This window comes from Lutra lutra, chromosome 14 (genome assembly GCF_902655055.1).
Source record: "Lutra lutra chromosome 14, mLutLut1.2, whole genome shotgun sequence".
Taxonomy (NCBI): Eukaryota; Metazoa; Chordata; class Mammalia; order Carnivora; family Mustelidae; genus Lutra; species Lutra lutra.
Window position 1 is genome coordinate 53677140 of NC_062291.1, and position 27002 is coordinate 53704141.

General features: G+C 39.3%; 1 protein-coding gene across 2 annotated transcripts in view; it reads left to right on the plus strand.

The window, feature by feature from the left end:
• Positions 1-2345: 2345 nt before the first annotated feature.
• The window catches only part of BTAF1 (B-TFIID TATA-box binding protein associated factor 1), a 102975-nt gene continuing 78318 nt past the window's right edge, over positions 2346-27002 (plus strand). Inside the window, exons 1-4 of one of the 2 annotated variants that reach the window (XM_047701997.1) lie at positions 2346-2650; positions 17876-17999; positions 23380-23494; positions 26364-26510. In XM_047701997.1, the coding sequence (XP_047557953.1) occupies positions 2637-2650; positions 17876-17999; positions 23380-23494; positions 26364-26510 (400 nt within the window). In that variant the 5' untranslated portion in view covers positions 2346-2636. Of the gene's footprint in view, positions 2651-10398; positions 10414-17875; positions 18000-23379; positions 23495-26363; positions 26511-27002 lie in introns of those variants that run through there. The other variant, XM_047701998.1, reaches the window with a different exon arrangement.

Sequence of the window (27002 nt, forward strand, 5' to 3'; positions counted from 1 at the left end):
GCCCCTAAAGAGAAAGATTTTTAATCAGATTATCTTATTCACATGTTAAAGCTTTCCTATGACTTCCTAGTGCATCTAGAGTAAAATCCAAATTCCTTACAATGGCCTCTATCTTCTAATTCATCTCTCCACACAGCAGACTTCCCTTAGGCTTTTACACTTCCTCTACCTGGAATTCTCCCCAGATCTTCACAGACCTGGCTCCCCCCTGTCTTTCAGGCCTCAGGTTAAGTGCCTCCTTGGTTTTTTCCTAATTACCCAGTCTAGAGTCTCTAATCATCCTATTTATCCCATGATTCTGCTTTACATGAAATATAAACATGACATTTTCTTGTTTACCTGTTTACTCTTTTTCCTTCCATTAGGATGTAAGTTCAACCAAATGAGTACCCCGAAGTTCCAATCTCTAGTAGAGTTCAGCAAATGGTAGGTATTAATTTTGGTTGAATAAATGAATGTAGTACACAATCAGTTAAGTAGTACCTGCTTTTTCGTTTCATTGGTGGGAAATATATTGAGAAGGTGGGTGTGAGAAGACTGTGAAATGTGAAGATACTTGAATATCAGCTTAATTGGATTTTGTTTAACAGTACAAATAGTGCCTAGTGAAGTGCTGGACACAGAGCGGGTGCCAAATAAATATTTACTGAATGAATGAACAACAGTAAATATTACTAACTTGGATTGTGGGCAAATTAAACTTTCTGAAAAAAAAGAAAAAACTTTCTGAGCTTAGTTTCCTTACCTCTAAAGATTAATATGGTGCCTGGATTGCTTTGTTGGTAGGGCATGTGACTCTTGATCTTGGGGTTGTGAGTTTGAGCCCCATGTTGGGTGTAGAGATTACTTAAACATAAAATCTCAAAAAAAAAAAAAAAAATTGAAGGTTAAAACTTACTTTACCAGTCGGCCTAGGAATTATAGGAGATAAATTGTGCCAAATGCTTACCACATAGCAGGAGCTTGTTTGTTTCTTTTCCCTTACATTTATATACTACTTTATGGTTTACAAAGCTCTTGTAAGCTTTCCTAGATACATGACATCATTTTATTCCCATAACCTTCTATAGTACTTCTCACTAGCTTTATTTTATAGATGAAAAGCAGACTCAGGTGTTGAGACATAGACTCTTCAGGTAATAAGAAGCCAGTGGGCAAATTTTATATGCAGAGTGACATGATAAAAGCAGTAGTTTTGTGTGTGTGTTTTAAAGATTTTATTTATTTATTTGTTAGACAGAGAGCACAAGCAGAGAGAGCGGCAGACAGAGAGAGAAGGAGGCTCTCAGCTGAATAGGAGCCCGAGGTGGGGCTCAATCCCAGGACGCTGGGGTCATGGCCCCAGCAGAAGGCAGCCGCTTAACCAGGCGCCTCCAAAGCAAGTTTTTCTTTTTTTTATACGGATCTGTTAGCGGCCTCAAGATGGACTTGACTTTAGAAGCTGGAGAAACAATACCTTAGCTACTATCATAAAAATCAAGTTTAAGATGGTAAGGACTTGCACTAAGTGACAGAAGAATGTTTAATTAAAAGACTAATGAGGGGGCGCCTGGGTGGCTCAGTGGGTTAAGCCGCTGCCTTCGGCTCAGGTCATGATCTCGGAGTCCTGGGATCGAGCCCCGCATCGGGCTCTCTGCTCAGCAGGGAGCCTGCTTCCTCCTCTCTCTCTGCCTGCCTCTCTGCCTGCTTGTGACCTCTCTGTCAAATAAATAAAATAAAATCTTTAAAAAAAAAAAAAGACTAATGAGTTAAGCAACTCAATAGCCAGATAAGCCACAAAAAAAAAAAAAAAAGGTGGTTGGGGGCTGGGAATTTTTACACAGGACTGAGAAAATCATCGTTTTTTATCTACAACATAGACAGCTGAGAAAACAAACTGGGTTTGGCAAAATAGCTGGCAGAAGACCTTCCTACGATAGCTATGCAGAACTTCTGGCGAATATGGCTAACATTGGAGCCGTGTCCTAAGTGCCCCAGCAGATCTTCCCTGCTTTCACCCCTCCCACTGGCATCGCCCCCCTCGAATAGAACACCTAAGCACCTTCGGGATCGTGTTTTCTCTAGCAGTCTGGTTGGATAAGGACCAGGGCAGTAAGGAATTAGATACCAAGTTTTTGAATTTCCAGAGCCTTGGCTAAATCGCCTTTTTTTTCTTCTCTAGGAAATAAGGGTACCCTTATTTATCCTTCCTGTCTCGTTAACGACAGATAGCCACAAACTTTTTCTTTCGGGTGCACGCAGCCAAACAGAAACTACCGTCACGCCTTCGCCTCACTCGCACAGCAGAGGCCGTGGAGGGGAGCTGACGTCACTTCCGGCGCGCTGACGCTCAGTCCAGCGTGCCGACGCCTGCGTCAGCAAAGAGCGGGGCTGGGGGCCCCCGGTTTGAAGTCGTGCGGGTCGGAGGACTGCCGCCTCCGCCGCCGCCTCAGACCCTTGCTGCCCGGCCGCGGCGGGGACGAATTCGGGCAGGCGGCGGGGCAGATGTTCAAGGACTCACGGCGGGACTCCCCGCGCCGCACCGGCCCTCCCCTCTGACCGGGGCCTGGGCCTTCGTCGCTCTGCTCTCTGGAAACTAGCGCCTCAGCGGTGCGGCGCGTACCTCGCGGGGAGATCCGAACCGCCGGCGCCCGGCCATGGCGGTCTCCAGGTGGGTCTCGCTCCTTAAGAGAAGACAGGAAGGTGGCCCAGGCGAGGCACGGTCTCCTCTCGGTGCCCTCACTCCCAGAAAGGAGCGGTTCCCATTGTCACTGGGCTTGGGCGCCTTCTTCCACAGACTTCGGAGTTCGCTTCTCGGTCTCTGAGGGTTTGGGCTTCAGAAACGTCTTTTTCTTGTGCTCTGTGCCACGTTAGAACTAGTTTTTTTTCTTTCCTCACCATGCTTCTCTTCTCTGGTTTCTCTTCCCCCTTTCAGTTCTAGAGCCTATTACCTCTCTTAGTGCTTCTAAGGCTGATCCCTAACCTCCATTTCATGGGAAAACTTGGTAGAAACTGTCGAGGTCTGGGAGATTTGAATTACTATTATCCAAGTGAACTTCTAATTATATTTAGAAATTATTTATGGCTTTAAGGATATGTTCTTTCCTGAGGACTTTTTTCTTAGAGTATAATTCTTTTGTTTAGCAGTAAACATTCAGCCGTCAGCATTGTAATTTTTAGCAATTTATTGTATTAGCACCGTCTTTCTTAACTAAGGCGTGAAGGATAGCATAAATCTTGTTATTTTAAAATGTTGCCGATCAACAGAAACGTCTGGGGAAACTGTAGAAAAGTCAATAAGACGTGTAGCTATGGGAGGAAAGTCCTTTCCTCCAATATGACAAGAATCGTGGGAAAACCTTTTGTTTTGATTGATTTTGTTTGATTTTGGAAATGTCAGTGGGGGATGGTCCTTCTGATGTTACCAGTCAGGAATCCCCAAGTTCGCTAGAGTTGATGAGGTAAGTTTTCATGAGAACTGGGTTTTTCTGTCAAATAGACTAAAGGAAGCAATGACAGTTAAGAATACAAATAGTTTTCACTCATTTTTCACAATAAGTTGGAATTCATTCTCTTGACACAGTAGGTGCTCAAGCAAGCGTCTGTTTTGCAAGCCAAAAGGATAACCCATTCCTCACAGATTCACTAGATAACTGATGAAATAGTGTGTGGGCGAAGTCCATGGGAGTTGGTTTAAGGGGGTTGCTAGATACCTATAGGAGAGAGCATCTAATTTTTATTTCATACGTTAATTGAATCCAGTCATTGTAAGGAAAGTCTTATTTTGTGATATATAAAATTACCTTGGGAGTGGTGGTTTAACTTTTTGTAAATACTGAAAAGTGTATCTTCTCTAATTTGTTACCTTCTATATGAATATATATGTTATAAATACATTGATACAGCAACTTAATATGAGATTTGTTTATTAGGTGATACAGTGTTTAGGAGAATGAATAGCTCCTGGACTCCATTTGGTGGAGCATGCGGCTCTTGATCTAGGGGTGGCAGTTCAAGCCCCATGTTGGGTGGAGAGTTTACTTAATAAAAATATTAAAAATCAAGATTAGCTCTTGAAGTTCCTCTTAGAGCAGACTGTTTTCACAGTATTTATTGGATATGGTTTTATAGAGACAAAGTGAAAGTATTTAAAGAGAAACTAATCTGCTTGGCCTATGCTAATCTATTTACAGAAGTTTAAGGCATGTAAATTTCTCAATGAATGAGTGGGTTTTGAAAGCTACTGCCTTTTGTTCTTGACATTGGATTTCAAAGGGTAGTACTCTTTTTTATGTAGATTCTTTTTGCCAAAATTCTGTTAAATCCTAAAAAAACAAAACAAAATCTGTAATCTGTCATGGTTTTAGGTAAAAGCTACTCCTGTGTATATTTAGTAATATCATGGTCCAAGAAAGACACTTTTGAGACACCTTCTGTGTTTTGGGGATACTGTCAGTTCTTGCCCTTTTTTTTTTTTTTTTTTTTTTAAGATTTTACTTATTTATTTGACAGAGAGAGACACAACAAGAGAGGGAACACAAGCAGGGGGAGTGGGAGAGGAAGAAGTAGGCTTCCCGCTGAGTAGGCAGCGTGATGTAGGGGTCAGTCCCAAGACCCAAAGATCATGACCTGAGCTGAAGGCAGCTGCTTAACGACTGAGCCACCCACACGCCCTAGCTCTTATTTTTTTTTATTAGAAGATTCACTTCAAATAGCAAACTTTTTTTTTAATATTTTATTTATTTATTTGACAGAGATCACAAGTAGGCAGAGAGGCAGGCAGAGAGAGAGAGAGAGAGAGGAGGAGGAAGAAGCAGGCTCCCCGCAGAGCAGAGAGCCTGATGCGGGACTCGATCCCAGGACCCTGAGATCATGACCTGAGCTGAAGGCAGAGGCTTAACCCACTGAGCCACCTAGGCGCCCTCAAATAGCAAACTTTAATTTCAAGCTGCTCTTTTCCATACACTCAGCGTTTCTTTACTAACTGAATTTCCTTTCTTATTGGTGTATGCTTGTAGAATACAGACTCATTTGAATATTTTATGCGGGATAGGTAGAAGATAGCTCAAGAGATAAAAATTATATTTGCCAGAATCAAATCTAAAATATTTTTTTGCACTGTAATATTTTTAGGACCTTGTAAATATTTCCAACAGAAGGGAAATGGTTAGTTGGTACCATCATTCCCTCAATTGCCAGGTTCAGGAATCTGGGAATAATAAATGATTTTTCCCTCTCTCCTCTTCTCGCCAATCCAGCCAGTTACCAAACCCAATCCTGTTAGTCTATTTTTCTAATCTTTCTCTGGCCAGTCGTCTTTCTTTCCATACCAGTTACCACAATCTTGCTCTGTACCACCATCATCTCTGATCCAAGACACCTGCAACAGCAGCCACTTGTTCTTCCTGCCTCCCATGGCATCTCTAAGTTTTTCCTCACTTCAGCCATATTTTGCTAATATGCAAATGTTAATGTCTTTTTTTTCTTTTTTCTTTTGCTTAAAACCTGTAGATGTTTTCTTTTGCCTTAGCATATAGTCCAAATTCCGTAACAGACTTATCTTACTAGGTTCTTTGTGATCTGGTTTCTGCTTCACCTTTTTAGCTTCACCTTGTGTCAGGTTCTCTCCATCTTTCTCCCTTTCATTTTGAATCGGTTCTCACCTTCCATTCTTTACGTCTGGAACATTCCTTTTTTGCCCTCCCACCCTTCACCCCAAGTCTGGGTAACCTTAGTTTTGGAGTATGAGTTTATATGTCACTTTGGGAAGCTTTCTCTGGTTTTACTTCAACTGAGTTACTTGCACCAATATGTACTTCTGTCAGTCATTATATATTTCATAATTGCGTAATTGTTCTCCCTGCTTGGATTTAGGTACACTCTGGAGAGAAGGGAGTATGTCTGATCTTTCTCTTCCCAGGAGAGTGCTTGGGTCCTAGTAGGTGCTCTACACACTTTTTTAAACGAATGAGTGATTTTGTTTCTTGTTTTAGTAGCTGTCATAATTTTACCATAGTTTATGAATGTAGTAGAATATTCCCAGTGTTTTTTCAGTGAGTCCTTAATAGTCAGCTATAGTTTTTCCTTAGGAAGACAAACTTTCGCTATACCTTTGAATATTAGCCAGGATTATAATTTAAAAAAACACAATTTTATCAGAACTATTTTTAAAAAGTCTATAGCATATTGAATTCTGTGATAGTGTGGCCTTTTATAATCCAAATTAGATATAATACAACTTTGCACTCAAATTTTTTAAAGATTTATTTATTTATTTATTTGACAGAGATCACAAGCAGGCAGAGAGGCAGGCAGAGAGAGAGGAGGAAGCAGGCTCCCCACCCAGCAGAGAGCCCGACGCGGGGCTCGATCCCAGGACCCTGAGATCATGACCCGAGCCGAAGGCAGAGGCTTTAACCCACTGAGCCACCCAGGCGCCCCGCACTCAAATTTTTTAGACCCTGATCAAATTTTTTAGACCCTGCTTATAGTTTTATAACGGTCTATTTTTTCATACTTTGAATTGTAAGAATGTGGCAAAATTATCAAATACATGGGTCAACTCTTGATTTCTGGGAGAGTTAAATCTTGCAAACAAATAAACTTTGAAACTCTTTAAAATTGCAAATATAGTTATAGCATTTGAAGTTCTGCAAAATGCAGTGAAGTACTACTGAAAAATGTATGACTCCCTTAGACCCTTAGTAAGAGACAAATATACAAATGTAGGAGTAGAGAACAATGTTGCCCTTGAGATATGAATGTTGGAAGGTCAGCTAAGCTCATTTACTAGCTACTTACTCCCACAAAACCAACCTCAGCAAAAAGATAAATTAATATATATTACAGTTTTCAGTGTTGCTTGCAAATAATTGAAATAGTAATTGTTAAATATCTTTTAAAATTTTTTGTTTTTTTTACTATGGTTAGCGAACATATAGTACATCGTTAGCTTTTTCTTTCTTTTTTTTTTTTAAGATTTTATTTGTCAGAGATTAAGAGAGAAAGCATAAGCAGGGGGAATGGCAGAGAAAGGGAGAAGCAGGTTCCCGCTGACCAGAGAGCCTGAGGTGGGGCTTGATCCTAGGACCCTGGGATCATGACCTGAACTGAAGGCAGATGCTTAATCAACTGAGCCACCCAGGTGCCCCACTGTTAAATCTTTGAATAATGCTGTTTTGCTTTGTGAGCCTTTCTCCAGTTGGGGTTGGGCCATCAACAGTAAAGACAGCCTTAGAGGAACTGTTAAGATATGTTTATTACAGAAGATGGTGAATTTGTGACAGTGTTGAGTACCATGACTTACTACACGTTTGTTTGTGTGTGTGTGTTTAAGATTGTTTTTCATACCTTTGCCAGATTATGCCATAACTGGTTAAGGTGACTTTTGTACATTGATTAGCTAATAGGAACATAGTTTTCCTTTGATCATACAAATTTAAAAATATTCTTCCTAAGTGATCTAAGCTATAGAGGCCATGTCTAAAATGTCTAGACAGTAGTTATGCATTATTAGAAACTGTTTCTCAGGTCTGTGACATTTTTGCATTTGAAAATAATGCAATGTTCAGAAAGGTTTCTGGAAAAAAGGGAGCACACCCTCTTATGGAAGAAACAAATTGCTACATTTGATCAGAACTTTGCTCAGTTTTGTTAATTCTTTCTGTATTGCTGATACTTTAGAGAAACATTGTTTCAGTAGTCCTGTTCTGCCAAACACAAGGAAGTTTTTTTTTGTTTGTTTGTTTGTTTTTAATTTATTTATTTGAGAGACAGAGAGAGAGCATGAGAGGGGAGGTCAGAGAGGAGAAGCAGACTCCCCATGGAGCTGGGAGCCCGATGTGGGACTTGATCCCAGGACTCCGGGATCATGACCTGAGCCGAAGGCAGTTGCTTAACCAACTGAGCCACCCAGGCGCCCCCACAAGGAAGTTTCTTGCTGGGGAGGTTCCAGTGGATCCTTCCTGCTGACAGAGAAACGATAAAATGATCTTGATGATCTCTAGGACAGCTCAGGTTTCTTGTGTTTGTTAGGCCTCTTCCTCCATTACTGCTAATTTCAATCAATTACAGGATTGACAGAACTGTTACAAATATTAATATGTCAAATATTTTATAATTAAAAGCCAGGAAAGGTAGAAGAGGTATATGGAAGCTTTTACATTTCAGTCTGTATGGCAAATGCCTCCCTGTTTCTTTGCTTTATTCCTCAGGGTACTTACATAAAGCATTTTGTTGCTTGGTTTTTAAATTACGGTAAAATACGCAGAACATAAAATTCACCATTTTAACCATTTTTTTAAAGATTTTTTTTATTGATTTATTTTGACAGACAGAGATCACAAATAGGCAGAGAAGCAGAGAGAGAGAGAGAGAGAGAGAGAGAGAGAGGAGGAAGCAGGCTCCCTGCCGAGCAGAGAGCCCGATGCAGGGCTTGATCCCAGGATCCTGGAACCACGACCCGAGCCGAAGGCAGAGGCTTTAACCCACTGAGCCACCCAGGCGCCCCCCATTTTAACCATTTTTTTTTTTTAAAGATTTTTTATTTATTTATTTATTTATTTATTTATTTATTTGACAGACAGAGATCACAAGCAGGCAGAGAGGCAGGCAGAGAGAGAGGAGGAAGCAGGCTCCCTGCTGAGCAGAGAGCCTGACGCGGGGCTCGATCCCAGGACCCCGAGATCATGACCTGAGCCGAAGGCAGTGGCCCAACCCACTGAGCCACCCAGGCGCCCCCCCATTTTAACCATTTTTAAAGTGCGCAGTTTTGTATGAACTTTTAAAATAACAGATATTTCTTCTGAAGAACCTAGATTTTATCTTTAAGATAAAGTCATGCAAAAGGCTGTAGCTTGATGGGTGGATCAAGAGTAGAGGTTAGAAAAAAATGTCCTAAAGGAAATAACTGTTCGGTTGTACTATTTCAGCATTGATTTAATGACTAGTTATAGAATGCTTTCTATGTTCTAGGTACTAGAGATACAGCAGAGAACAAAGACAGAGTCCCCATTAAAAAAAAAAAAATTAAAGATTTCATTTGTTTCAGAGAGTGTGAGTGCAAGCGTGATGGGAGGAGGGAGAATCAGACTTCCTGCTAACCAGGGAGCCCAGTGCTGGGATTGATAACAAGGTCCTGGGATCATGACCTCAGCTGGAGGCAGACACTTAACTGACTGAGCCACCCAGGTGCCCCTAGAGTCCCTATTTTAAGGAATTAACGTTCTAGTGTGGAAGTGAGGGAATACAGTTTATTCTGGCATGCACCTGGCTTTGCACCTGGCTTTCATGTGGTTTCGCATCTTCATATTGATTCTCAGTGTACTGTGTGGGGTCTTACTCTTCCTTGTTGAAAGAATATAACATTAGCATAGTTTCAAATTACCCACAATATAAATGAGAAGGTATACATTTAAAAATATCAGTCTAGAGAATTTCTTTGAAGTCATTTATTTTGACCATAACTTTCTTATTTAATGATAATATGTGGAACTTACTACAGTGTTTATATTAGATATTTACTTTCTTATTCCCTAAGTCACACAGAAAAGTAAAAAAATTCAAATAGTTTCTGTTTTAATTTTACTCTACTTTTGTTAAATGTAAAAAAAAAGGCATTACAAAATGGACAAACTTGACTGATAATTCCTAGTTAAGGTTACATAGCTTGCCTTGTGAAGTGTTCTACTAGTTGACCTTACACTGTTTTTCAAAGAGATTAAGTTTAAATTTATTCTAAGAATACGGAGGTCAGAAGTAGATCAAAGAAATTATATTTATACTTTTTAAAAAAATCTCTGCTCCCCAATGTAGGCTTAAACTCATGACGCTGAGATCATGAGTTGCATGTTCTAGTGACTGAGCCAGCCAGGCACCCCTATACTTTTTTTTTTAATTTTCAAATGGCTTAGGAATGGAAATGCAGCATGTACTTGTTTGTTAATGATGAAGTAGTAACCTAGGACATAGTTTAAAATGCCTATGATTTCTTTTCGTATCTTTTTATATGTTTATTTCATGAATTATCATAATGCAAACAGCTGAAGAGAAGAAGGGTTAGATTGCAGCTGCCAGCATAACCTCTGCAAACTTTCATGTTCTCTTTCCTTTTTCTAGTCAGTCTTTAGAGCAATTGCCTGAAGTCATAGTTTGGTAAACAAAATGTGAATCATGTCTTGTATAATTCTCTCTGAATTAAAGTCCAGATTGAAAATGGGCCAGATATCTTAGTAAATTCATAACCAGTAGATATTGTCAAATATAATTGCCTTATATTCTATTTAAATTATTCTTCCAGTCTTTGGTACCTTTCATACAGCTTGACATCTATTCCCTCTTTCTTCTCCATCTATCTATCCTTCAAAGAATGAAGAATGGCATTTTTTTCCTACTAGCTGTTATGCAAGAGAAGTTTTAGCCAAAAGAAGTATTGTGGTAAGTACTGTTTCCTCAGTTAGCCCTTCTTTCAACTTCCTTTCTCTTCTGATCACCTAGCTTCTGTCACACTCTCCTTCACCAAGGGCCCTACCTGCCCTCCAACATAATTCTGACCCTGTCTCATGCCCTTGCCCTTCCCCCCCACCAGTTTGCCATACCAGCCCTTTCCTGTTATTGTGTCCTGGCCGTGATGCTTGCCTTATAGCTGGCTACCTTGGGGTAACAGGTCAGATTGCCCTCTTGTCAGATCCTGGTTTGCTCATCCCTTTGTTCTTCCTTTTGTGTGGTGTTTATTCTGCTATTCTGGATAGAGGATGGGAGATCTTCAAAAAACCAAAGATATATTCTTATATCCCCATTCCTCTATTTAAGGAGGCAAGTTTGGTTTACCACCAATGTGGAAGATGTGAGGATACATAGGTCTGGATTAGGTGAGAGAGTGGACTGATCTGTTACCCCAGGACAGTTGGCTGCTGGAGGAGCAGAGGTTACATGACATGACATTGGAATAAAAGGCTTTGCATAAAGGAGAGATGAGGAACTGTGTGGCTATGAGACAGGATCAGCATTAGGTTAGAGAGGAGTCAAAAGGCCAGGAGTGTGGCTCTAATGAAGCTGGGTAGCAGGGGACTAAAGGAAAGTTTAGGAAGGGTGGAGATTTTTGAAGGAATACAGTGCCTACTTCATGGTCTCTTTCTCATCTTGCTCTTTGGAGCAGGTATAACTGCCTTGATGTTCTGAATGCTGGAATACTGCTGGGCTGATCTTATCACTTACTGGAACATTACCTTAGCATCAGTTCTGTTTGTTTTTTGTTTTTCTTAAGATTTATTTATGAGAGAGAGACAGAGCTCATGTGAGCAGGGGTGGGTGCAGAGGGGGAGAGAGAATCACAAGTAGACTCCCTGCTGGGTGTGGAGCCCAGGGCAGAGCCTGATCTCATGATCCTGAGATCATGACCTGAGCTGGATGCTGACTGAACCACCCAGGTACCCCAGTTCTGTTATTTTTATAACTTGTTTTTACATAATATAGCTATTACAAATTAAGGGTGTTTCTCAAAGGAAGCAAAAAAAAAATTCTAATATAGCTCACTTTTTTTTTTTTAGCACACACTTTCTTTACTTAAAAATGATGTATAAACGTGGCCCTAAGAAACTTGCACTTTAATACCAACTAAAGAATTGTTTTAATACTGAGCAAAGACATTGCAGAGGCACTCTGCAAAGTATTGTGGCAGAGAAAAAGAATCATTGGGGGAAGTGAAGCCTCATGAGCATAAGACATCATGGGATGAATTAGTGTAAGAGATGCCCCAAAAGAGCATAACAAATACCGAAAGGGTTATTCAAGATGAGAATTCATGTAGATTTCAGAAGAGGAATTAATCTCTATGATACAGCAACCTGAGATAGTTTCAAGAGGGTAAAGGACTTTAAATCTTGATGGATGGGAGCTAGTTGAAGAATTGAGCCAAGAAAAGACATTCCAAGTGGAAAATGGTATAGAAGAAATTGTGAAAATCATAAAGATCCATGTTGGGGAGGTACTTATTTGTTTTTGATTACTATCTGATAGGCAATCATGAGCCATTGACAGTTTTAGAGTAAGGTAATAATTTGATCAAAAGATGCTTTAGGAAGAAATCTGGCAATAAGATCATGTTACCTTGGAGTTAAGCTCACCAGGCAGTTGAAACTGTGGCTCCCAGATGGACTAGATTGAGGATGATTTGTGATGTGTTATAGTTTAAACAAGTAACAATATAGTTTCCTCAGGAAACTGGTGAGGTGAGGAGCCAAGGATTGATTATGGGAGAATGTACATATTAAGAGTTAGGGATACCAGAGGAAGAATTGAGAATTCAGATATGAACAGGGTAATATAATGTGAAAACTTAGGTAAAGAAGTATCTTAAAAATGGGGTACTTGCTGATACTAGATGTCACAGAAGAGTCAAGAAAATAGGACTTAACCAAAAGAAATTGAATTTGGGGGGCGCCTGGGTGGCTCAGTGGGTTGAAGCCTCTGCCTTTGGCTCAGGTCGTGGTCCCGGGGTCCTGGGATCGAGCCCCACATCGGGCTCTCTGCTTGGCGGGGAGCCTGCTTCTTCCTCTCTCTCTCTCTGCCTGCCTCTCCGCCTACTTGTGATATCTCTCTCTGTCAAATAAATAAATAAATAAAATTAAAAAAAAAAAAAGAAATTGAATTTGGAGTTTACAAGTTCATTGGTGACCATCAGGTGTGCCATTCAGTAGAAGAGAAGAATAGAAACTTGACTGATAAGGATTAAATTGTGTATAGTGAGGAAATAAAAGAAGTGATTTTTTTTTTCAGATTTTATTTATTTATTTGACACAGAGAGAGAGCACAAGCAGGGGGAGCAGCAGGCAGAGGGAGAGGGAGAAGCAGGTTCCCCACTGAGCAGGGAGCTTGATGTGGGGCTTCATCCCAGGACCCTGAGATCATGATCTGAGCCAAAGGCAGAGGCTTAACCAACTGAGCCACCCAGGCACCCAAAAGAAATGATTTTAAACATTTGTTCATGATGCTTGACAATAAAAAAGAAAAAGCACGCTAGAAGATAAAGGTCAAGCAGTTTATTTCCTTTTCAGAGACCTTTGCATATTTGAAGGTAGAAGGGAATGGGTTAATAAGGCAGTGATTTAAGGCATTAAAGAAAGGATAATTGAATGAAGATAGAAGGGGATGGTATCAAGGAAACAGTGGGATAATATCTAAGCCTTGAAGAGGAGTGAGGAGAGTCTTTACATTTGAAATAGAGAGGATGAGTGTAAAGAGCAATCTTTGGAGATAGTGAGGGGAGAACTTAAGGTAATTTGTGTTCCAAAGGCTAGAGATCCACTCAGTGAAGTATGTAGTCCATTCCTTTTTAAGGCATAGGGAATGGTATTTGGGGTTTGAGTAAAGTGGAAATGATTGGGGAGAACTTTGGAAACTGTCCATTTTCTTTTAACTTTTTACACACAGATTTATAAACAGGTTAGAATTGTCACTTCCTTACAGTGTTCATTTTGCAGCCAGTTTTGCTTTTGATCAAAAAGGCAGAATCTGGGATACCTGGGTGGCTCAGTTGGTTAAGTGTTTGCCTTCGGCTCAGGTCATGATCCCAGTGTCCTGGGATTGAGTCCCACATCAGGCTCCTTGCTTGGAGAGGAGCCTGGTTTTCCCTCTGCCTACTGCTCCCCCTGCTTGTGTGCACACACACTCTCTCTCTCACACACACACAAATAAATAAATGAAATCTTTAAAAAACAAAACAGAATCTCTGTGCTGGAAAAAGAATTATGTAGTAGTTGAAATCTTTTCAGAGGTGAAGTCTAAGGAACTTGGCATCAAATAAGTTGAAGATATGACAGATGTTATGTTACATAAGAAAAAAAAAGTGAAAAAAAAAAAAAACCAACCTCACAATGATGCAAAACTATAAAATACACTTAAATTATCTAGTTTTACCCTCCAAAGTAAGAGGTTAAGTGAAGTTAACTTTCTTAAGTCCTCCAACATGTGACAGAATAGGACCTCTAAAAGTCTCCTAACTTCCAGTGTAGTTTTCCATTTTGCCCCAGTTTTCTGGAGGAAAGTCCTAAATCTATGTAAACTGTGTCCATATATGAGAGGCCAATATTGTGATTTTTTTTTATTTTTTTTTAAAGAGTGGGAGAGAGAGAGGGGTCGGGAGTGGGAGAGGGAGAGAGAGAATTTCAAGCAGGCACCATGCCCACCTCGGACCCAGAGACGGGCTAGATCTCACAACCTGGAGATCATGACCTGAGCCGAAATCAGATCACCACCCTGGTGCCCCAAGAGCCTGATACTGTTTTTGTTTTGTTTTATTTGTTTTTTTGACAGAGAGAGCACAGAGGGAGAGGGAGAAGCAGGCTCCCTCCTGAGCAAGGGAGTCTGACAAGGGGCTCAATCCTAGGATCCTGGGATCATGACCTGAGCTGAAGGCAGATACTTAAGTTGATTGATTAAGCCACCCAAGTGCCCTGAGCCTGATATTGTTATAAAGAATACATGCAGCAAGTCCACTTACAGTAGCATAAATTTGATCTAAGACTAACCTGTTCTTTGTAATAAAACTTACTTAATTTTTGATAATTTTGCCTACCATATAATATGGAAGATTTTTTGTAAAGATTTTATTTATTTTAGGGAGAGCACAAGCATGGGGAGGGGCAGAGGGAGAGGGCGTTGCAGACTCCCTGCTGAGCAGGGAGCCCAATGCAGGGCTTGCTCCCAGGACCCAGGGATCATGACCTGAACTGAAGGCAGATGCTTAACCGACTGAGCCACCCAGGCATCCCAGATGTTTTGAAAAAAAAAAAAAAGATTTTTGTTTTTTTAAGATTTTATTTATTTATTTGACACAGAGAGATCACAAGTAGGCAGAGAGGCAAAAAGAGAGGGGGAAGCAGCCCAGACACGGGGCTCGATCCTAGGACTCTGAGACCATGACCCGAGCTGAAGGCAGAGGATTAACCCACTGAGCCACCCAGGCGCCCCTCTTTTTTTTTTTTTTTTTTTTTAAGATTTTATTTATTTATTTGACACAGAGAGAGATCACAAGTAGGCAGAGAGAGAGAGAGGGAGAAGCAGGCTCCCTGCTGAGCGGAGAGCCCGATGCGGGCCTCAGTCCCAGGACCCTGAGATCATGACCTGAGCTGAAGGCAGAGGCTTAACCCACTGAACCACCTAGGCGCCCCAACATCATAACTTGATTTAAAGATGAAAATAATTCAAGGGGAATTCTGAGAGTTATATATGGGATGGGTAAGGGAAATCATTTTATGGGGAAGGGACTTAGTCTTAGAACTTTTAAGTAACACCAGCTGTCAAAAATTTTTTTTCTCCCCTTTCTTACTATCTCTGAGTCACTGTTCACCAAATCCTGTAGCAAAACCTGATGAATGAATGGGTAAAGGCAAGTATTTAGATGGCCTTGAATTAATAAGGAGAAATATTGTGTTAGCAAGTGGGATGTGTCTGTATATATAAAGTAAATTAATTTTTGCATGTCTTATAAAAATATAATTTCTTTATAATCACTCTGTATGCCATTCAGTATATTGGAAGCAGGAACTGTTATATTACTCTGGTTTATGCCACTGGCTTTTTTATTACCTCACATGTTTTTCTTAAAATTTGTCCTTCCTACATACCCTTAACTATAAATTTGAATCTTACCTCTTAGTGTTTTGTTCTGAAGCAATTAAAAAACTTTTTATAATACTTTTAGCGTTCTTGAACAAAAAAGATGTATTTTAGTTCTATTTTTTGTTACTTAAAATGATTTTGTGCTTATTAGTGACTGCCTAGTTTGATAAATACTATCAGAAAAAATAAAAGAACAATCCTGTCCATTTTATCTGCCTCTAAAGCTTTATCTTTTTTAATAAAAGGCTTTCAGAGCTTTGTTGTGTAATTTTTTAGCTCTTTGTGATAGAAAAATAATCCCAGAAGTAAAATAGGAGCTTCATTGAGACCTTACTTTCTATTTCTTATTAGATAAAATTTGAAAATATATTCACTAAATCTCCCCTCATATAGGATTTTACTTTGCCCCTTGTCATCCTCCATCTTTTTAAAAAATGTTTTTACAAATTTATTTATTTATTTTAGAGAGAGTGTGCAAGTGCACATGTGCGAGTGGTGGGGAGGGGCAGAGGGAGAGGAGAAGCATACTCCCAACTGAGTGTGGAACCCAACTCAGGCTCCATCTCACCACCCTGAGATTATGATCTGAGCAGAAACTAAGAGTTGGATGCTAAGTTGACTGACCCACTGGACCCCATCCTCCATCCTTTTAAAAGTACCCATTTATTCTACATATGAAGTATGAAGCTGCCTTCTTCTCATTACCTATGGCATTCATTTTTGCCTCACTGAGCCTAATTAGTAGTGTGATGGGAAAGCTAGACTTATGATATGTGGATGGTTGGTGGTAGTTACTTGTGACTTTGCCCTTCTAAAACCTTAGGATTTTCCTGTATTCCAAAATAATAGTAACACAGTGTTCCACTTCTTATTACCTATTCCAGGTATAAGGCATTGTGATATTATTCCAAGCTTTATTCATTGGATTAATGGCAGAATTGGAATTTGAACGGTGGTGTTGTAGCTCTAGAATTGATGCTGTTATGCTATATGCCTTTGGAAACATTTTACTCAGAGATCTTATTTATTGCCATATTTGTTGCTTCTATACAAATGGCCCCATATACCTTTATACCTTTAATCTCAACTCTTCCTGAACTTAAGATCTCTATTCCAGCTATCCTTTTTGGTCTCTCCTAGCTATCCTGTCCCCGCCACTAGTAAACTTACCAGCTTTTCCCATGATATTTTCTCCACTGTTTCTTCCCATTTTATTTTTTTATTTTATTTATTTTTTAAAGATTTTATTTATTTATTTGACAGAGAGAAATCACAAGTAGGCAGAGAGGCAGGCAGAGAGTGAGGAGGAAGCAGGCTCCCTGCTGAGCAGAAAGCCCGATGTGGTGCTCGAACCCAGGACCTGGGATCATGACCTGAGCCGAAGGCAGCGGCTTAACCCACTGAGCCACCCAGGCGCCCCATGTTTCTTCCCATTTTAAAAATGACATCTTTATTTTCTAAAATTCAGAGTCTGAGAGTCCTTTAATTTTCTTGACATTTCGTTATTGTACCGTGTGTGTTTATTGTCTGCAGCCTCTCTCTCAATTTCTTCTTTTCTTTAATTTTTAAATTTTATTTATTTATTTGAGAGAGACAGAGAGTGTGCATGTGAGCAGGGGGAGGGCAGAGGGAGAAGCAGACCCCCCCCACCCCCCCACCCAGCAGGGAGCCTGATTCCAGGCTGTGTCACAGGGCCCCAAGATCATGACCTGAGCCAAAGGCAGCTGCTTAACTGACTGAGCCACCCGGGCACCCCACTCCCAACTTCTTTCTAGGCTTCTTGCCTAGATGGTAGTTTAGGTCTGCACTTTTAACCTAAGACTTTCTTAAAGCTTTCTTCCATTACACTTCATGCTTCATACTGCTGCCAGATTAATCTTCCTAAAATAGAGTTCCAGTTCCATTGCTTTCTTGAACCCAAACCTTCATTCATGGTCGACCTATTAAGGTCCTTCTCTTAACACCATTTATTTCATGAAGACTTTTCAGTATTACACAGTTGGGGATATGTAGTATTTATTACCTCTGTTCCCACTCTTCAGAGCACGTTGTACTTCTTTTCTGACACATATGTTATTGTCCCCTGTATTCTAATTATTCGTGTACTTGCCTTCCTGCTTATCCTACCCCCAACTGCAGGTTCCTTAATCGTAGAAATTCTCCCACAGCCCTATAATAGGTCTTCTTCATTCATAAACGCTCAATACATTTATTGACTTAAACTTATACCTATGAGGAGACATGTTTCAGAATAATCATTATATTTTTGTTATTTTAGGCTTGACCGTCTTTTTATCTTACTGGATACTGGCACTACTCCAGTTACAAGAAAAGCTGCTGCACAGCAACTTGGAGAAGTGGTAAAGCTTCATCCCCATGAACTAAACAATCTTTTATCTAAAGTAAGAACTCTTTTTTAATTTTAGTATAAAGCGATTGTAGAAATTTGTCTGTGGATAGGAATAGAACAATTGAAATTGTCTTATTTTAGTGGCAATTTGTGGTCTTCCAATTCCATTAACTATCTTAATATTTCTCCAGATTTTTTTAAAAAAGTTTGGTCTTTTTTATCACAAGATTTAAAATATTTTGGTTTTTTTTTTTTTTTTACATCAAGTTTAATTATCTAAGGGATTTGACAATATATAACCTTTTGCCTGTGGCACAAATTTGAATCTGACCCAATTTGGTAATGAACTAAGTTGTTAATCTAGTTTGTTAGTGGTCTGACTTGTTCCTAACGGCTAGTTATTATATCATAGTTGACAGTCTTAAAATGGATTGAGTACTCACGGGAAATGATGGAAATATATGAGAAACTAGTTATTACATTTTAAGTTAATACCTGTTTGAAAGTGGAGGTTTTCTGCTTCAGTGGATCAGTGTTTTCAAAATACCGGCCTATATTCTTTCCCTAAGCAATGACTATATTTTTACTGAACTCTGGGCTTGTAAAAGTGTGCTTGATAATGGTAAGCAACACTTCCCATGTGTTTAATAATTCTCTGACATGCAGGGGCACCTGGGTGGCTCAGTCAGTTGAGCATCCAAATGTTGGTTTCAGCTCAGGTCATGATCTCCTGGTTTGTGGGATTGAGCCCCATGTGGGCTCTGACCTCAGTGGGGAGTCTGCTTGAAGACTCTCTCCATCTGCCCCTGTCCCCAACCCTCCCTCCTCGTGTGCATGTACATGTTCTCTCTTTCTCTCTCTCTAAAACAAATAAATCTTAAATAAAATCTTTTTCTGGCATACGAAGTAAAAACTGGAGTGCTTTGTGTGTTGTGGGCTTGGATTGGAAGGAGGGTGGGAATAGAGGATGGGGTTGGGGTACAATATGGAAATCCCAAGGTCCCTTTCTTCCTGCTGGTCTTATTCCCTCCTTCCTTCCTTCCCACCCACCCACCATTTCTTTCCTCCCCACCCCTTCCCTCCCTCCCTCCCTCCCTCTCTTCCTTTCTTTCTTTTCTTATCTTTACTTATGTAAGAGGGAGAGAACATATGAGCAAGGGTTAAGAGGAAGAAGGAGAAGCAGACTCCCCACCAAGCAGGCAGGGAGCCCAATGCGGAGCTTGATGCCACGACCCCAGGATCACAACCTGAGCCAAAGGCAGATGCTTAAACGACTGAGCCACCCAGGTGCCCCTTATCCCCTCCTTTCATTCTCATTTGTCCCTTCTTGATTCATATGAGTAAGAGTTCTAAGACCTTGTGAATATACAAATCTCTTATGATATGGTTCCCATCATGAGGGCTGAGAGTAACTTTTCCAGTATATTTACAACTTAGATATTATCAGAACTTTCTAACTAATACGTAGATGAAGAGACAGCGATTTGATATCCACAGGCTCCATGTTCTCAGAGTGAAGAGGGACATGTATTAGACACTATTCTACTCATGCATAAGGTAGGGTATAGAGAGGCATACCCATTTCTTCTCACCCTAGGGTTTTCCCCTGAATAAGTTGAAACTGGAAACAGCAGAATTAATTTGCTGAACTGAGGAAAGGTTTCCAGCCTTCTGAGTTCTCGTCTTCTTAACCTAGATCCTGGCATATTGGTGTCGTCAAATAATTCCAAAAGAAGCAAAGTTTGTCTTTTTGTACCTTCTCCCCTCTTACCTTCTCTTGTCTCCCCTCAGTGTTTTCCTGTTGCATTTTGGTTTTGTTTTTAAAACTCCTTGTTGTGTGATTTAGTTGTTTTATTTTACTTGTTTAAAGATTTTTTTAAGGTTTTTTTTTTAAGATTTTATTTTCATGTTATTTTTTTAAAGATTTTATTTTTAGTATAGTGCTTGAATTTACAGTCCCAAGACCAAGAGTCAGATGCTCCACCCACTGAGCCAGCCCGGCGCCCCTCAATGATTTTAGATATGTGCAATCATCACTGCAACGTAATTTTTAAAACATTTTTATTTCCTCAAAAAGAAACCTCATGCCCATTAGCAGTAATTCTCCATCACTCTCCCTCCCATACCTAGTCCTAGGTGACTCCTAATCTACTTTCTGCCTGTAGATTTGCCAGTTCTGAAAATTTTATATAAATGTGACCAGTTTCTTTCACTTAATATTTTAAGTTTCTTTCATATTGAAGCTTGTTTCATTACTTCATTCCTTTTTATTGCCAAATAATACTCCATTTTATGGATATGATATGAATATATTATGTGGATATATCACATCTTACCTGTTAATCAGTTGATGGACATTTGAGTTGTTTCCCCTTTTTGGCCTTTTTTTTTTTTTTTTTTAAAGATTTTATTTATTTATTTGACAGAGATCACAAGTAGGCAGAGAGACAGGCAGAGAGAGAGGAGGAAGCAGGCTCCCTGCCGAGCAGAGAGCCCGATGTGGGGCTCGATCCCAGGACCCTGGGATCACGACCTGAGCCGAAAGCAGAGGCTTTAACCCACTGAGCCACCCAGGCGCCCCAGCCCTTTTTGGCCTTTGATGAATAATACTGCTATAAAAATTCATGTACAAGTTTTTGTGTGGGGCGTATTTTTTTTTTTTAAGATTTTATTTATTTATTTGACAGAGATTACAAGTAGGCAGAGAGGCAGGCACAGAGAGAGAGAGGAGGAAGCAGGCTCCCTGCTGAGCAGAGAGCCCGATGTGGGGCTCGATCCCAGGACCCTGGGATCACGACCTGAGCCGAAAGCAGAGGCTTTAACCCACTGAGCCACCCAGGCGCCCCAGCCCTTTTTGGCCTTTGATGAATAATACTGCTATAAAAATTCATGTACAAGTTTTTGTGTGGGGCGTATTTTTTTTTTTTTAAGATTTTATTTATTTATTTGACAGAGATTACAAGTAGGCAGAGAGGCAGGCACAGAGAGAGAGAGGAGGAAGCAGGCTCCCTGCTGAGCAGAGAGCCCGATGTAGGGCTCGATCCCAGAACCCTGGGATCGTGACCTGAGCTGAAGGCAGAGGCTTCAACCCACTGAGCCACCCAGGCACCCCTGGGGCGTATGTTTTATTTCTCTTGGTTTTATACCTATGGATAGATTTGCTGGATCATATAGTAACTATTTTTAACTCTATGAGGAACTGCCAGACTGTTTTCCAAGCTGGCTCCATTGTTTACATTCCTAACAGTAGTGTATGAGAGAGCTGATTTTTTTTTACATCCTTGCCAATGCTTGTTATTAACTGACTTAGATTGTTCCCGTACTAGTGAGTGTGAAGTGATACGTCATTGTAGTTTTGACTTGCATTTTTCTGGTGACTAGTGATTTTGAACATCTTTTCACATGTTTATTGACCCTTGATATATCTTTTTTGGAGAACTGTCTCTTCAGATCCTTCACCAATTTCTTCTTTTTTTGTGGGGGAGGGACAGAGGGAGGCAGAGGGAGAATCTTCAACAGGCTCCATGCCCAGTGTGGGGCCTAGTGTGGGGCTTGATCTCACAACCCCTGAGATCATGACCTGAACTGAAATCAAGAGGCAGACGCTTAACCAGCTGAGTCACCCAGGCTCCCCTAGATCCTTTGCCCATTTTTTTTTTTTTTTTTTAAATTTATTTGACAGAGACAGCGAGAGAGGGAACACAAGCAGGGGGAGTGGGAGAGGGACAAGCAAGCTTCCCGCTGAGCAGGGAGCCTGATGCGGGGCTTGATTCCAGGACCCTGGGATCATGACCTGAGCCAAAGGCAGACGCTTAATGACTGAGCCACTCAGGCGCCCCTCCTTTTCCCATTTTTAAGTGGGATATTTGTTCTTTTAATATTGAATTGTAATAGTTCTCTATATATTTTAGATACAAGCTCCTTACGAGGTATTTCATTTGCAAATATGTTCTTCCAGTCTGTGGTTGTCTTTTCACTTTCCTGATGGTACCCTTTGAAGCATAAAAGTTATCAATTTTGATTTAGTTAGATTTATCCCTTTTTCATATCCCTTTTGCTTTTTGGGATCATATCTAAGAAATCTTGCCTAGTCCAAGGTCACAACAATTTACCCCTGTGTTTTCTTCTAAGAATTATATAGCTTTAGATCTTACTTTTAGACTTTTGGCTCATCCTGAGTTATTTTGTTTATACGTGTGTGGTATTAGGCGTTCACAATAATTATTTTGTTGCCCAAGCACCATTTGTGGAAAAAACTATTCTTTCACCCATTGAATTGTCCTGGCACTCTTAATCAGTTGACCATGGACAGTTTTATTTCTAGACTCTCAATTCTATTCCACTGGTCTATGTATCTGTCCTTTTGCCAGTACCACACTGTCTTGATTACTGTTGCTTAGTAGTAAATTTTGAAACAAGAAGTGTGAGTATACCAACTTTATTATTCTTTTACAAGATTGTTTTGGCGATTCTCCGTCCCTTGCATTTCCATATAAATTTTGGGATCAACTTGCCCATTTCTGCAAAAAAACTGAGCTAGGATTTTGATAGTAATTTTATTAATCAGTAGATCAATTGAGGGAGTATTACTTACAACAGTATTAAATTTTTAGATCCACAAACATGAGGTGAGGTGTCTTTGTGTTTATTTATTTAGATCTTGTTTCATTTCTTTCAATGGTATTTTGATTTTTTCTGTAGTTTTCAGTATATGAGTCTTGTACTTTGTTAAGTTTACATTTAGATATTTTATGGTTTTGGGTACTATTATAAATGGGATTTAAAAAATTTTATTTTCAAATTGTTTATTGAAAGCATTTAGCAAAACAGTTGATTTTTGTATATTGATCTTCTGTCTTCCAGTCCTGCTGAACTCATTTGTTCTTTCTGCTAGTTTTTACAACTTAACCCTTTGCGTTAAGTAATGGGACTTGATGAAAATAAACATTTTGTTTTTTACTGTATTAAAAGGTAGGTTATTTTTTAAATGTATTAAGTATTTTTTAACTAAAAGTTTCCTGTTTACTTTTTTTTAAGGTATAGTGATATTTCCTGTGAATGATAGAATTTGTAAATAATATTTATAATTCCAAGATGTTTTATATAAATTTTTTTTTTAAAGATTTTATTTATTTATTTGACAGAGAGAAATCACAAGCAGGCAGAGAGGCAGGCAGAGAGAGAGGAGGAAGCAGGCTCCCCGCTGAGCAGAAAGCCCGATGTGGGGCTCGAACCCAGAACCTGGGATCATGACCTGAGCCGAAGGCAGCGGCCCAACCCACTGAGGGCGCCCCTTTATATAAATTTTTATGTAAAGTCCCAACAGCTGCTAAATTATAAATTAATAACAAGTAAATTTGTATTTCTCTGTTCTGGCTACTTTGAATAAACAATATTTTTGGTATAACTATTTTATCTTATAATTTTTTAAGGTGTTGATATATTTAAGGAGTACAAATTGGGATACCCGGATTGCAGCAGGACAAGCTGTTGAAGCTATAGTGAAAAATGTACCTGAATGGAATCCAGTACCAAGAACCAAACAAGGTGCTTTTAAGTAGTAAAAATAGTTTGCAGTAAATATCTACCTATAGAATTAACTATACATTTTATATTTTAATATTTCAATTTTAATTTAAAGGCTTAATTTTTTCAGATATAGTTTGTCAGTGATTTTCACCATGCTTTTTTTTTTTTTTTTTTTTAAAGACTTTGAGACAGAGTGCATGTGAAGGGTGGGGAGGGGCAGAGGGAGAGGGAAAAGCAGACACCCTGCTGAGTGCAGAGCCCCATGTGTGGCTCAGTCCTAGGACCCTGAGATCATGACCTGAGCCGAAGGTAGATAGCTGACTGAGCCACCCAGGCGCCTCTTCCACCATGCTTTTAAATAACTACTAGATAAACTATGTTTTCATATATATATATAAATATATATATATATTTAAATCAATCTGTTTTATTTACTTATTTTTTATTAACATATAATGTATTATTAGCCCCAGGGGTACAGGGTTTTCATATATATTTTTAAAATTATTAACTGTACAGTATGCTTGATTTAAAGAGATTATTGCTTCTGTCAGGAATTTATATCTTAAAAAAAAGAAACTAAACCAGTGCAGTGTAAATATTTGAAGCAGTGTTTTTTCTTGTTGTTGGGGGAATAGTGTAATTATTTTCTAAATTTAAGCACATTTATGTATGGGTATTTGGAGGGGTCTTTAGTTTCTAATGTTTCCTTTAGATGACTTTTAGTGGAAATTCTATTTCTGACTGCTTGAAATAATATTTAAAAATGAATATATGCTTTTAAAAATTTGTAAAGGTATACATTTTAATTAAACGAAAAAAAATTTTTTTGAAGATTTTATTTATTCGTTTGTCAGAGAGAGGGTGAGAGCACAAGCAGGGGGAGAGGTAGGCAGAAGGAGAAACAGGCTCCCACCTGAGCAAGGAGCCCAATGTGTGGAACTCGATCCCAGGACCCTGGGATCATGACCCGAGCTGAAGGCAGACACTGAACTGACTGAGCCACCCAGGCATCCCTAAATGAAAATTGTTTTAAAGATTTCGTTTATTTGTCAGAGAGAAAGAAAGAGAGCATGGGAGGGAGCACAAGTAATTGGGGTGTCAGGCAGAGGGAGAAACAGGCTCCCCCCTGAGCATGGAGCCTGATGTGGGGACTTGATCCCAGGACCCTGGGATCATGACCTGAGCTAAAGGCAGACACTTAACCTACTGAGCCACCAAGGCATCCCTTAAGTGAAAATTTAATGTGGTGCAACCTGATTTCATTTTCAAGTCAGTTTGATAATATCACTTTTATCATACATTTTAGCCTGTCTAAAATTTTTGCTTTAATTATTTGGCACCTATTATGTTGAGAGACTGTATTAATTTGTCCTCTCTCAAATAAAATACGTAACTAGAAGTTATAACTTGTTTTAGAAAGGAGCTCGCTCTTTTTTAGCTTATTTTCTCTGCTTATTTTGGTATATAGAGATATTAGAACTCAGATTCTTTTTATAAAACATTAAATTAGTTAAACCAGCATTAAAATTTATGGTAAGGTTGCTTGTCATCACTGAAAAAATTAAAATAATTATAGTTTAGTTTAATAAATGGATTATATGCAAGTACTAGCTAAACAAACTACTAAGGGAACAAGGTAATATATTTAAAAATTTATAATGGCATAACCTTTTTTGGGGGTAGGAACGCAAAACATTTTATACTTTTAGGGATGAATATATAATTTAAGCAATTTATCAGGAGATTTTAATTTGCTCATATTATGAGGAGTCCTCTTGAATGAATAGCTGCTTCATATCATAGATACTCCTTGGGTGTAGGGACGAATGATGCTTATTAGCTTTTATATGAATAAGTCTGTTTGTTTTCCAAATTAGTGCTATGATGAACTCAGTCTGTTACCTTGGTAGTATTTTCAAACAGTTAAACAGTAAATGGATGGGCACCTGGGTGGCTCAGTGGGTTAAGCCGTTGCCTTCAGCTCAGGTCATGATTTCAGGGTCCTGGGATAGAGTCCCTCATTGGGCTTTCTTCTCAGCAGGGAGCCTGCTTCCTTCTCTCTCTCTCTCTGCCTGCCTCTCTGCCTACTTGTGATCTCTCTCTCTGGGTCTAATAAATAAATAAATAAATAATCTTTAAAAAAAAGTTTTAAATACTCTATGGAGATATGTATTTTAAAGATTTTATTTATCTGTTTGTCAGAGAGAGAGAGTGCATGCACACAAGCAGGGAGAGCAGGAGGCAGAGAGAGAAGCAGGCTCCCCACTGAGCAAGGAGTCCGATGCAGGACTTAATTCCAGAACTCTGGGATTGTGATCTGAGCTGAAGGCAGATGCTTAACTGACTAAGCCACCCAGGCGTCCCAATACAATATATATATATATATTTTTTTTTAAAGATTTTATTTATTTATTTGACAGAGAGATCACAAGCAGGCAGAGAGGCAGGCAGAGAGAGAGGAGGAAGCAGGCTCCCTGCTGAGCAGAGAGCCCGATGCGGGGCTCGATCCCAGGACCCTGAGATCATGACCCGAGCCGAAGGCAGCAGCTTAACCCACGGAGCCACCCAGGCGCCCCCCAATACAATATATTTAACAAACATTTCAATATGGGATTCATTACTTCATAGAATAATGTGCTTTTGTAATGAAAAACAGCTATGCATACACCTTGCGACATTCTCATAGTTTGTACAAGAGGAACCACCAACTAAATAGTTTATTCATAAATAAGAGCTGATCATAAATAAATCCACAATAGCTTTTCTACTTCCTCTGCCTTTTACTTTCCTTAGAATGTTACATGGCCACCCCAGGTAATGCTATTTTCTTTCATTCTGCACTTTGGCTTTATGATCGAATTAAATATTTTTCAACCTCATTTAGACTCTACTTCAGAAAGTGCTATGGAAGATTCACCTACTACAGATCGATTGAATTTTGACCGATTTGATATATGTAGATTGTTACAGCATGGAGCATCACTTTTGGGATCTGCTGGTGCAGAATTTGAAGTACAAGATGAAAAATCAGGTATGTAGTAGTCTTGTAGAAGAAAGTCTGAAATGTTTGTGTTCAGGCTGATTTATCACTTTGTATGCTACATATCAGTCATGCAAAATCTTAATAGATGTTACAAAATATAATTTGATAGATATTTGCTGTTGGGGAAGGGGAGGCATGGTGGGTGGAGAAGACAAGCAAAAGTATTTGGTCTAAAACTATACCATATGAATATTTTCCTCCTTTTAAGTGAATATGTATCATAATCTATAAATTGTTAATAGTTACATATTAGTATTTCAGCAGGCATTTTATTATATAATAGAGAAATTATAAAGTGTACCCCAAGAGCCTGGGTTGAATAAATTTTAAAAGCCAGGACTAGTACAGTTTTTGATACTGTTTTCATAATTCTGGACATTTGAGAGGCTTTATGACAGCTTTCTTTTTATCATGTGTTTTAAAAATTTAAATAATTGGATCTCATGCTGGTGACCAGAGCAAACACTAAAAATGAAAAGA